The sequence below is a fragment of the Phodopus roborovskii genome, unplaced genomic scaffold (assembly GCF_943737965.1).
Source record: "Phodopus roborovskii unplaced genomic scaffold, PHOROB, whole genome shotgun sequence".
In the NCBI taxonomy this organism is placed as follows: Eukaryota; Metazoa; Chordata; class Mammalia; order Rodentia; family Cricetidae; genus Phodopus; species Phodopus roborovskii.
Window position 1 is genome coordinate 33,525,740 of NW_026126525.1, and position 13,195 is coordinate 33,538,934.

Consider the following 13,195-nt stretch of genomic DNA (forward strand, 5'->3'; position numbering starts at 1 on the left):
TGCGACTGGTAGTTTAAAAACAAACAAACAAACAAACAAACAAACAAAGTGTTCTTTAACCTGTCTTCCTTTCTCTTTGCAGTTCTGAGAAATGGTGCTTGGGAAATTGTTCACTGGGAGAAGGTATGTATTAGTTTTCATTTTGTTCCATAAGAAATGCATAGAAGTGTACTCTACAGGCATAATGTCAACCACTCCACTAATGTGGAACCGTTTAGTAGTTAACATAAAGATTTGTGAAGTCTCCACTTAGTTGCCTGCACTAAGCATTTCAGCACTCTTCCAGCAAGGCCATTCTTTTGGGAAGTACTGTCCAGAACATTTTTTGTTTCTCAATACATTTTGAGTATTCTTTTCATAGATTTTATTTATTTATTTATTTATTTATTTATTTATTTATTTATTTTGTTTTGTAAACTTTGTTTTAATCATCTACTGTCCAAGTAAAAACAAAATTGAGTTCTGATATTTCATATTTGCATGGTTTATTTCAAATTCATGTGGTGAACCACCCCATTTACTTATTGCTACTATTTTATGAAAAGTTAATCATACAAGCTAAACGTCACTTTCTAACGAACATGCTCCAGAGGTAGATCTGCTAGCTGGCCTCCATCTCAGCATTTAGTGAGTAGAAACATACTATGGCAACAGTTACTCAGGCGTCCATTCTTGTAAGTCCTTATTTGCAAAAGGTAAGCAATGATGACTGTCAGTTCTTACTTAGTTCCAGAACTTGGATCCCCCAGTCATCCATAGTGAATAGCCTTGGTGGCTCATTTGATGGCTTTTTGGAGGCCACTGCAGCAGACACTGGATGTGTATCTCACAGGACAGTATCTTGCTGGAACAACAAAACTGTTGTGTGTTGCCCATTCATTTACACTTCATCGGAGTCCACGCACTTGATTCTCCCTTCTGAAATTTATGGTCACCTTCTTCCCATGAAGGAATAGGATCTCTTCCCAATAAGAAATCCATTTTTGTTGATTTTTTTTTTTTTAAATCAGTGGCTAGACTAGGAATTGACATCTCTTCCAGAGACATGGAAATTCATATCTTTCTGTTTTCTGGTCTTTGACATTAAAGTAATAAGGAGGAAAATACCTTCATGGTGTTGTGTTTCTGTGGTGATCAGCTCTGTTTCAGAAGAATAAAGGAGAAAAATGAGACAGCTGAAAACAACTCTGAGGGGTCATTGGCTTTATGGGCTCATCTGGTACTTGAGGCTTTAGACATTTTATAGAGAAGACAGATGGAGTATAGTCAGATACAGTGGATTGAATTTGGGTGTCTTACATTACCAGGATTGTCAGTACAGTTAACAGAAAGGCACATTTTTGAGAATTATTATATCAGTTTTTTTCTCTTGCCTAGACTTCTTGCTCTGGGAATATACAGTCAAGTAGTAACTCTCTTCTGCTCCACTGTAAAATTAACCTTCAAATGTTCCTAATGACAACTATTATTTTGAGGCTATGCTACTCTACATGGATTACTGTAACCATCAATTTTTAAAATTTTAATAAACAAAGGCAGTAATAAATCACTGTGTTTACTCATAATGATAACATTGTTAGTTATTCTTGAAGTCAGGGCCAAACTTTACATGCATATTCCATATTATGCTATGAAAAGATAGAATTTAGATTGTTGCCTAAAAGCCACTCAGATGAAAAGAGCTGAAGTTATTTAGTCGTTATAACAAGACAATTACATTCCCATAGCTGGTTCAGTGATGAATTCAAGATAAACATATAAAACTAACAATATTTTGATGTCTGCAGTATCATTAGGAAACGGAAAAAGAGATCTCATTTCTACTGATATGTGGGATGCTAGGAAACAAAACCTGTATGACCTGTGGAAAGAAAGTAACTGACCTCAAACTGAGGCAATCTTCCTGAATCGGCTTCCTGAGCGCTGGGATCACAGACAGGTGCTATCACACCAGCCTCGCTTATGTGACTCTTTAACATCTAAAGGAAGGCTGCTTCCTCCCCCCCAAGAAAAAGATTCAGATAAATGCACAAATATATGCTATTTCAAAATTAAAAATAAGAGATCACTTATTTCAAATTACTAGTGTAACATAATCTCAAAGAAATTATCACTTACCTTAAAAGTCTGTTTCAAAAATAGATATTAAGGAATAAAATAGAAAAGAATATAGTGTCCTGAAATGAGGCATGTTCAGTATTTGGTAAGTGAAGCAAAAATTGCAGATTGGCAGACTAAGAAATAATACTTGAATATTTAGGTTACATCTAAATCGTGATTTGTGCAAAATTAAATTCCATCTGGCTAAAAGAATCAATTGCTAAAATACTGTTTTTAAATACAAACTAATAGAACAAAGATCTTTGAGAAAGTATTTGGAAAAGATCAATATTTCATGATTATATAAATTTAAATCTACATATAGCAAAAGATGCCACAGATAAATACGGAATGTTTTAAATATTTGTACCAAATAGAACAAAAGATTCATGCCATTATTCTTCAAGCAGAAAAATCAAAAGTCTGTAATAAGCAAGAAGAAAAAAACTAGATTTGGTATGATGGCAAACCAACAAAAGTTGCAAACAAAAAAATTAATATTTTATTCATGATAAACTTGTATTCTAGAAATGTTAATTTACATTGCATTAATATGCCATTGTAGACTAGTATTTTGGCTGTTCATGATGAAAATCATATAGAAAAGATCCTGATAATTTATAGTCCATTTCTATAAATAATAATGAAGTGGGAGGAAGTCTACATATGCAAAAATGTTTTCATAATATTTAAAACTAATATATACATGCAGTGGAGAAAAGACAAGTAAGTTACAACATCCTGTGCTCATATTTTATGACAAGTAAAATTTTAATTTTACATAATATGATGACACAGAAAACTTTATACATTCATTCAATAACTATTTATTAAATGTATGTGCCAAGCAGTGAGTGAGCTCATAGCTGGTAACAGAACATGTAGTGTCTCCTAGATCATAAAATATAATTATAGGTGAAAAGAATAGGCCTGTCTATACTGAGCTTCCAGTCGTGTAAAAAAATAATGTTATTGAGCAAATAGCAAACACAAAAGCAGACTTCCTTGTTGGCCTAGCCATGTTGCTAGTTCAGGTCTTGTCTTGGTTCACATGATACTTTGTAGAGTGAAAAATAAACTTAATATACCCAAACCAATAATGTCATCCACATGCAGATGTAATGAGAAACTCTCATGCAAATGGACTTTGCTTCTGGGTTTTTTTCACTGTGTTTCTAAGCATGTGGGTGCTTTTAATGGTCCTCAGAGGTCCTATAGATTTGTTTCCATACATCTAGTCATCACAGAACAACAGCAGGTCTTGGATGTTAATAGCCCAGCCCTCCAGATTGCAGTGAAGAGATTTCTCTATTACAAAGGTGAAGTTTTAAGAATCTGATATTAAAACAAAGTGTTACAATGACAAAGCAACCCCCCCCAAGAATATGTATCTCTTGAAACATAAGCATCTGGCCTCATTGCTCTTACCACAACACACAGGCCAGTTCTTCACTCTGCCAGGCAGAGATTGCTGCTCATGTTCTTGGGACAGGTACAGGTACAGATAAAGAATTTAGGTGAATGATCTTGAAACCAAACGTACTTCGTTTGGATACACAGCACAGTGAGCTGCATGGGTCTCTCAAAGTCACTCTGCAAAACTATTTAATGCATACGTTCCCACCATGAGATAGATTTCTTTGGATAAAACCCGTATCTTCCAAAATTCTTGGATAAGAATGTACATATATTGTTACCTAGAACTAGAAATAGTTTGATTCTTAAACAAGTCCTTTATAGTTTGATAATTTTTAACACCCCCCCTTCCTAATCCTTGATCCTAATTGCTCATGTCAGTGGCTTGAGGAAATTCAAGTTGGTGGAGAGCCCTAAATATTTCCTTAATGTCCTCCAGTTGGGTTGTGGTCAAAGACTATCTCCCACCACAGCCTCCCCTTCTTATGAAAAAATGCCATGGTAAGAGGCCAGAACCAGAGGGAGACAAAGCTACTTGTGTACCTTTGAGAAACTGATCTAAAACATAGGCAACTAAGGGAGTCCACTGATATCCTCAAATGGTGAGGACTCCTGGGGTAATGAGTAAGCTCTTGGCTTTCCCAGGCTGCTAGAGTCACCACAGTGCACCATGTTATGTTTTCTAACTTAATAACCCCAAGGCCTTATGTTGTCTTGCAATGAATGAAGAAGTTGGAATGCCCTGCCTCCAATAGATGCTTCATGAATAGATGCTTCAACCTAACTCTAACGGAGGTAATGCAGCCCTGGTTTTATGAAGCATGTAGTCGAATGGAGGGGAAACATTAACAAAACATAGAGGGTGATTAGGGAATGATTAAGTAGTAATCAGGATGGCATTCCCTCTTAACTGCCTTAATTGCAGAGCTTTTGCCTTTCATAATCTTCTTGTCCTTAGTTGTGTTAGCTGTCACTGCACATTTTTAAGGGATAGCATGTATTTATGCTTACCAGTTTTATAGTTGCTTTTTTGTTTTGTTTTCTTTTTTGGTATTTTCACCCTCTTTTGAAGTAATGGATGTTCACTTCCAGCATCCTTGCTATTTTGGCACTTACAGCTAAGCCACATGGCAAGTTTCAACTAAAGTAATTTTGTTTTTGTTTTTAAGAGCATGACATCCAGCACTTTCCTACTTAAGCAACTAGTGTACATACTATAGATTATAAACGGTCCTCTCCAACTTTCACTCACCTGTTTCTCCCAATATATAAAACAGAACACAATGACTCCATCAGCAGTAATTCCCTAGAGTGATTCCCACGAAGGGAGCAGGGCGAGGTTGTTGCTGAGTGGAAAATGCGTTCGTTGTTTGCCAAAAGCAGTAAGAACACTGACAAATTACTTCTTATAGTTTCTGGCCACAACAGAACTTTAACTCATCTTCATACCATAGTCAGGGAGGGTAAATATATAATAAAAATAACTTGGCTGTTTATTTTATTTGAATTATAATGTTATGCAAAACTCGGGCTATGTGATGGGTAGATGTGGATTTGAGTCTCAGCTTTTCAACTCACCCTGAACATGTGATTCAGAAACTTATAGAATATTAGATGTTCCCTCCCTCCCTATAAATTAGAGTTACCATTTTTTGCATGAGGGTCTTTGCATAATGGTCATCATAGATATGACCATTTCTTCAATTGTACTGAGACTTCCTTAAGTAGGGTAGACGTTTTCACCAGTGGATTCCTCCTCCTTATTTTTATGTCAAAGAGAGAACATTTAAGAAGTTGTGATGTCAATCAAGTGGGTATAATTGTTCAATAAATTTTATTAAGATAAGTAACAGATTAAAAACAGTTATACATTTACCCCTATTTACCTCTAAATAATTTTATGCCATTTTTGTGAAGATTAGAATGGGTTTTTATGGGGTTTTTTTATTCTGTATATTATTAATACAATGGGTTGTACTTTTTTTTTTTTTTTTTTTTTTTTTACTATCTTTCCATGCAGATAATTAACCAATTCCCAGTTTTCTTTCAGGTAAATGTTGGAGATATAGTTATAATAAAAGGCAAAGAGTATATACCTGCTGACACTGTCCTTCTCTCATCAAGGTAGAGACACCTACTGATGCTCAAACAGTGTAGAGGATGGGTTCTCTACCCTGCATTGACCTTGTGATTTCTCCAAGGAAATAAAGAATAAACGAAGAATTTCAAACCTCTTATGATTTTTAATTAAGCATTTAAAAAAGGATTGGCTTCATGTTTGCCATACAGATTAAGTACTGGCTGCTGCACAGTCCAAACTTGAGAGTTTCTTTTCCTCTGGCTACATCCACATCCTTGTGGTGTGTGTGTGGGCCACTAACTCTGTTTAAGATTCCCTGTCATTTGCTTTCTGCCTTCCATGGATTGGGCTCTGTTGATTTTTCTCTTTCAGTCCTCATTCATAAATTCCTTTTTGGTGCAATAATCCTCTCTCTTGCAAACTTTCCTATTTTTGTTATGGTGAAATGGTACAAGAATATAGATGAGTGATTTTTTTTGTCATTGTACCTTTCTAAATGATAGTTTCCAACCAAAAATTTAGTACTTTAGTCTTTCTTTTCAGACTTTCCTGTTACTGAATTTAGATATTTTTTGTTGTATTCACATTTAAGATAGTTGTGAATCAGTATTCAGAACATATGTCCTTAGAATTAAAAACTATCACATTAGGATAATGTATAAATTTAGGATTTAAAACCTTAAAACTAGTCCTAAAATAAATCAAGAAGAAATGTCTTTTAATATTCTTGAGGCTGTTTATCATCATTTCCTTGGACAGTTTGATTTGTAATTTCCACATAAAAAATATGGACAGTGTCCTTTTTTCAAAATCTATTTAATCAGGTCATGGTTTGGAATGATTGGATTTTTGACAAGTTAGTGAATCATAAATAGGAAACTAGTAGTTCCTTGGCTGTTTATAGACACAGGTGTTTAGGGATTTGAAGTAACTCAGGGTGTTTTTATTTCCTCATTTTGTAACACAAAGATTTGTGTAGGACAAAGAACTGTTTTAAGATGTTCTGTTCTCAAGTTACTTTTGTTTGTATTTTGTCAGGGAGTATATCTAAAATGGAACTGTTTATTGGCCTGGCTAGGTGAGAGCAAGTTCACGGGTGAGCTTGAGGTAGCTTGGAATTAAATTAGACTATCATTGAAAGTTCACTGACTTGAAATGAGCAAACTGAAATACCTTTCTGTGACAAAAAAACATAAAATAGAGCAACCAAGGCTTTCCTTAATTCAAGTCCAAGCAGATTCTTGGTCTGACTTTTTTATACCCTTCCTGAAGACTTTTCTCTGGCTACAAAGGCTTACCCCCTATACTCTCTAAAACACAGTATGTAACTTATACTTTATTAATTATTAAATAACTCCACATGGTGTAATCATGCCTCCTAACTGCCTAAGACGCACATCTGTACAGCAGTTTTCCATTAAAGTAAATACGGTAGGGATGCAGTCAACTTTGAAATCATTTTGCAGTCAGAACAGAGTTACTTTCATGGTTGTGTGAGAGAGGGGGCTTACTGTTGTGTACTTGTTTTTCAAATATCTAATACATAATTTTAAAATTATTTCTTTACTCAATAGGAGTAAACATCGAGTTGGCAGCAAATTGAATTTTAAAAAAGGAAATCTGTAAGATAAAATAACTAAAATGTTTTTATTTACTTTGTTAAGAAATATATGTGAGCTTTAAAATATTAAGTTTTCACATTTGAAATTGAAATTGGGCTTAAAAGATTCCCCCAAATTCCTTTGAATATTAGATATTGTCATTTCCCTTCAGGCCTGATCAAAATAAGTTTTGAAAAAATCGGCATTAGACATTTTTATTAACATGAAATCTTTTGTATAATAATTTCAAACCTTCTGTCTCTTTTGTCCATTTGTTTGGTTTTTATTTTCTCTGTTATTTGTCCCCCCCCCCATTTTAATTATTTTAAACTGGGACGCGTAGGTGGCAGTGGGGGACATAGTGAGAGTGGCCAATGGGGAACACCTCCCAGCAGATCTCATCAGTGTGTCCTCAAGGTCAGAACCACAGGGTCTCACAGGCGCGTGTACGAGGGTCCTCACCTTAAACCAAGAACAATGGCACCCAAATGCGGTTCAGCTCCCTCCCTTCCTTTAAAGCTCATGCGCGTGTCGTGCTAACTGCCGCGCATCGGAAATATTTTAAAGGCACTTTATTAACACTGCTGAACGCTGTCTGTCCTTCAGCTGGGCAGACTGAACTCCTATTGCTATCAATAGGAGTCCAAGCGATTCTCATTTCCTGTGCACTAGTCACATATGTTTTAACAATATGCCTCAACTTTAAGGCTTTAGCCATTAACTCTCCAGCATATTGTTTTGAACGGTGTTAACCTTTTCATGAAACAGTCGTTGAAAACCGGTTACATTTTAAGCATGTTTTCTTATTCTCGTATTTCAAATTTTCTACACGTTCTGTGGAATTTCTGCAGTGACTGCGACTAAAATTTGGGCTTGTATAGGGTTTATAGAGGACCCCTGCACAAGGCTGGATGTCGTCCGTTTTTGTGCTGCATGCTTGGGGTCAGTCTTTACCCCACCTGTAACTTGTGAACAAGTGCACAGGGCTGTGGTCCATGTCCGCTGTCCCCTGGTGTCTGTGCTGTGGTGTGCATCTTGTTTCGTTTAGCCACTTACTAATCCAAATGCTTGCTTTGCCCCTGACTGTGGTTTTGTGTCTTGGATGTTGTCATGACTTGCTGAAGTGTTTATGAACTAGCATGACTCCTGACGCTTCTGCTTCTTCACAGTTCTATCAGAACTACTGCAGTCATAACTGCCTTAAATCATCATTAAGAATGCCCCAAATTGGAGTGTACTTGATTGGATAAGTACATTTGTTAGTAACATTTTAATGAGTTTTCCTGCCTAGAAAAAAGAATTGGCGGTCTCATTTAGTGTTTTGTTTGTCACCCTTTTTCTTTGTTAGAGGAGAAATGTGTTTTACAGTTTTAGAAACCATTTATGTTTCAAATGAATATGAGGAAATTAGAAAGTTGGACAGTTGCCAGAGTGAGAATAACTATTGTGACCATGAGTTAAAAATATTTTTTGTAATAATTGAAAATGAAAATATAAATATGGAAAGATTTCCCTGTCTGGAAAATGTAAGCCTATATGAAAGAAAGCTCATAGGAAAAATAATTGGAGAATATGCAAAGTTACTTTTGATCTATAAAATATGATTGATGTCTATGTCTAAGTAATTTTTTTTTAATTTCAGGGTGACAAAATTAAGCTAAATATCCATTTCTAGCACTTAGGGCAGTTTTTTTCTTTTTTGCACATGTACAAATTGGAAGTTGATTAAAAAATTCCAATATTTGTGACTTGTTTCTTTTATATTAATAGTTATTTATCAGATATAGGCTTATTATTATGTAGCCAAGTGTTAGTTTAACTTAACAATACCTTTTGGTTATGTTCAGAATGTTCTTCTGGTGAGCTGAGGATTAAATTTACACTCCAGCTGCACTCATATATCTGTAGCAGTCAAACAAATAAAGTAAGATGCTATGATAAAACCAGAGAACATAGTCCCCAGATCACCACATACAGAATGCACTTAAAATATTGAGCTGTGGCAGCTGGGGCGCATGAAGCAATACAGCCAGGTGGGCTGACTTTAGCTTTAGTATTTTTTGTGCTTCAAACATCTCAGTCAGTGCTTGCTTGTATATATGAGGATCCTGCATGAAAAAGCTCAGATGTGATGATACACTTGTAAGCCCACTGCCAAGGAGACAGGCACAGGCAGCTCCCTTGAGCTCACTGACCAGTTAACTCTGTTCTACTCAGCAAGTTCAAGGCCAGTGAGAAACCCTGTTTCAAAAGTAAATGGACAGCACCTTAAGACTGATAGTTGAACTTGTACTCTGACCTCCACACATGTGCATGTGTGCCCTCCCATACACGTATGTCCCTGGCCACACAGGAACACACACACACACACACACCTCAAACAAGTTTTTTCTTAATAGACCAAAAAAGTACATAAAGTATGTCACTTTCATTTTAAAATTCACCCTGTAAAAGTAGCCTTAAGTTTTTAATAGCATGTGATCAGTGTGATCTTATCACAGCTAAAATGATTAAAGTACTTAGCACAAGCCTTTAGAAGGAACAATTTGGAAGTTTTTAATCAGCTGTTTTGCCTAACCAATTTACATGTGGGCTATGAGCATGAAGCCTGACTGGACATCTGAGCTGGAGATAAATCTGGACACAAACCTACTTTACACTTCAAAAATGGTCTGTGTTGTATCTCTATGGATAAGCAAGCAGTTTAAAAACAATGTGGCTCCTCATTATGTCATCTTAAAGATCATCACTGAGTGTTGTTAGGAAATGGCTTTGGGTTCTCCTGGCTGGAAGGCTGATCCATGAGTGTCATGCATGATGAGTGGTTCTGCCTCACACCATCTTGCTGTTACAATGAAAATCATGAAGAAGCTAGGTGACTGTAGCTTTGTCTAGAACAAATGGCTTTGGTGAATCAGAGCTCTTGCATCAATTGTACTTGGTGTCTTCCTTTCCTTCCCTAACTGAATCTTTGTATTTTTCAATTGCAAATAACAGTGAGCCCCAGGCCATGTGCTACATCGAGACATCCAACTTAGATGGTGAAACAAACTTGAAAATTAGACAAGTAAGTTCTACTGTCAATGCTTTATGATATATATTTAAGAATGTCTAAGTGATTCTGTCTAATCACTATTTTCTCTTTGAACCATTGTGAGAAATGTTCCATAAACTGACAGAATTAATTATTGTGGGTTAAATATGACCAATCATGAAATATTATTCATAATACTTTTAACTATTTTATATAATAGTCAATGCTGAATGATGATAATAATAATAGTAGTAGTTCTTAATGCTTGTGTGTGTGTGTGTGTGTGTGTGTGTGAGAGAGAGAGAGAGAGAGAGAGAGAGAGAGAGAGAGAGAGAGAATATACAAATGTACCATTTGGCCTGCACTCACTATATAGATCAGACTGGACTCAAACTCATGGAGATCCACCTGCCTCTGTGAGTGCTAGTGTGTTAAGTTAATTTATTTTTCTTAGCTCCAGTTACTATTGGGTTTGCCATGCTTAAAAGCCAAATTATACAAATGTATATAAATGTGCTCTTCAGACACATTTATCTTGGGGGTTTGAATTACTTTATATTTCTATATTTGCTTTTCATATTATGAAAAGTTGCACAAAACAACTATAGGCTTTTTTTAAAAAAGCTTTAAGGGGCAGGGTTAAAATACATAACACTGGCTTCTTGCTGGATGACGACAATGTCAGTGTGGTGTTTGGGCTATGGTAGAACTGGATGTCATGGGGAAACTGAAGTCAGGTGGCCAATATGGATGCTCTCAGTGCCTGTCCCCTCCAGGTGAGTGAAGAAGTGCTTGGAAGCTCTCCCTGCCAACGAGGAAGGGAGTAAGTGAAGGAGAAAAAGAGGAAGGGCAGACAAACTGCTCTCCTTTATTACAGACCATGCCCATGTTTCATCTCCTTCCTTAAACTCAGGAATCAGAGACTGTACAGCAGCAGATACTAATTTTTACTTGGTCTGGGTACTTTAGAGCTTTCATAAAGGTTATATTATTCTGTACTGAAAGTCCAAGCTCACATTGATAGGAAGGTACCTCTGCAGTATAGTTTAACAGTGTAGAGAGTTTCTGTCCCCTGTAACACTCACCTTCAGTGGCTGCCTGGCATCTCTTCCACACTGTCTGCATTCCTCTTGCCAGAATTCTCTTTGTCCAGTAGCCCTGCCTATACTTGCTGCCTGGCTAAAGCCTGCCTGTTCATTGGCCGAAACAGCTTTATTCATTAACCAATAAGAGAAACATATATTCACAGGATATAGAAGGACATCCCCTATCATGACAGTATTGTGTAAAGGAAGAGAATTACTTGCAAAATAGTGAGATCCCTTGCCTCTAAGACCATGGAGAGTGCCCCACCCTCACAGTACTTATTTAAAATACTCTGTTTATTTGGAAATATTCCAACAGGGCTTACCAGCAACATCGGATATCAAGGACATTGACAGTTTGATGACAATTTCTGGCAGAATTGAGTGTGAAAGCCCAAACCGGCATCTCTACGATTTTGTTGGGAATATAAGGCTTGATGGACATGGGTAGGTAAATTCAGATTCACCATGTCACCCTGGACCCCAAATGATTTTCCTCTACTCTTAAGTGTGAATGCTCACTTGCAACTTTTGTTTTAAGCTTGTCTGTTTTCCAACTCATACGTTTTTAGTAGGAGGCTAAATCCTGACTCTCCCCATAGATACCTGTCGGGCTGGCAGTTAGATGTTGTCAGTGATATTCCAGGGTTCTGGGATTTTCTTTGGTGGTTAAATAGCCTGTGGCTGGTTCTTTCACTGAGATTCTTACCAATGCCCATGACCATGATCCATTCCTATGATCTTGGGATATCTCAAAGAGTTCAGACTATACCACATCAGCCAGTTATTTTTTTTAATCTCTTCTGTCTAATTCTAGTGTATAATTCTATATGCTTTTTTTTTTCTAGGCCATGCTATTATCTGTGGTCAATATTATTGCTACCTCATTTTCAGCTTTCCTACCACTTTGTTATCATTTCTCTTACTCATGCAGTTAAAATTCAATACATATCTGATAGTCTAGACCATTTACAAATATTACATAGGCCACAGTAAGCAAATCAGATATCTTGCCTTTGTGTTTTCATTCATTCATTCATTCATGCTAACAAAAATACCTCAAATTCAAAAATCGATGAGCTGCAGAAATCCACTGCTCCTCCTAGGTCTGGAAGATCAAGTCACCAAATTTGGTGTCTGGTAAGAAAATATTGTGCCCTGTGTCCTTGCATGGTGGAAGCCCTCAGGCATCCTTTTTAAGGTTTCAGTCCCAGTCACAAAAGCAGAACTCGTGTGTGTGTGTGTGTGTGTGTGTGTGTGTGTGTAAAAAATGTGCATGTAGAGACCACAGGTCTGCTTCAGGTGTTATTCCTCAGGAGCCAGCCAACTTGTCTTCCATCAGGGTGTTGCACTGGTGTGAACTCACTAATTGGGAAAGCCTCAGGGATGTTCCTGTCTCCCCATTCCTGTGCTGGAATTACAAGCACACACTAATATCTAGCATCACCATCATTATTATGAATTCTGAGAATCCAGCTCTGTCTTCATGATTACAGAGTAAGCAATTTACTGACTGTGCTATCTCTCCAGCCCATGTGTGCAGAAATTTCAAGAGTTAGTCACCTCCTTCCCAAGAAACAAATATCCTACATACCACAATATTAAAGGTTGAATGTCAGTATGTAAACATTGTGCTGTAGGATTTTGTGAACTTACTTTCTTTTGGTAAATATGTGAAGGGCAGAAATAAAGGAATAAATAAGAAAATTTTATAGCATAGGACAAGAGGTGAAGAAATCTCTTAGATAAGGAAGTGTTCTTAGGAAGAAATCTCTCAGGGTAATTGAAGTCAGACTTCTTTAGGTGACATTTGAACAATATTGATCAGGAGGTTAAGAGTTTAGTCACTTGAATATCCAGAAGTAGAGAATTCTGGACA

At 36.6% G+C, this 13,195-nt stretch overlaps 1 protein-coding gene across 5 annotated transcripts in view; it reads left to right on the forward strand.

Annotated features, from left to right (window-relative positions):
* Atp8a1 (ATPase phospholipid transporting 8A1) overlaps positions 1-13,195 on the forward strand; it is a 215,289-nt gene that overhangs the window by 58,874 nt on the left and 143,220 nt on the right. For 2 of the 5 annotated variants that reach the window (XM_051198447.1, XM_051198444.1), the window contains exons 6-9: positions 83-123; positions 7,541-7,614; positions 10,195-10,264; positions 11,636-11,763. In XM_051198447.1, coding sequence (XP_051054404.1) covers positions 83-123; positions 7,541-7,614; positions 10,195-10,264; positions 11,636-11,763 — 313 coding nt within the window. Of the gene's footprint in view, positions 1-82; positions 124-5,566; positions 5,641-7,540; positions 7,615-10,194; positions 10,265-11,635; positions 11,764-13,195 lie in introns of all 5 variants that reach the window. The other 3 variants (XM_051198445.1, XM_051198446.1, XM_051198448.1) reach the window with 2 other exon arrangements.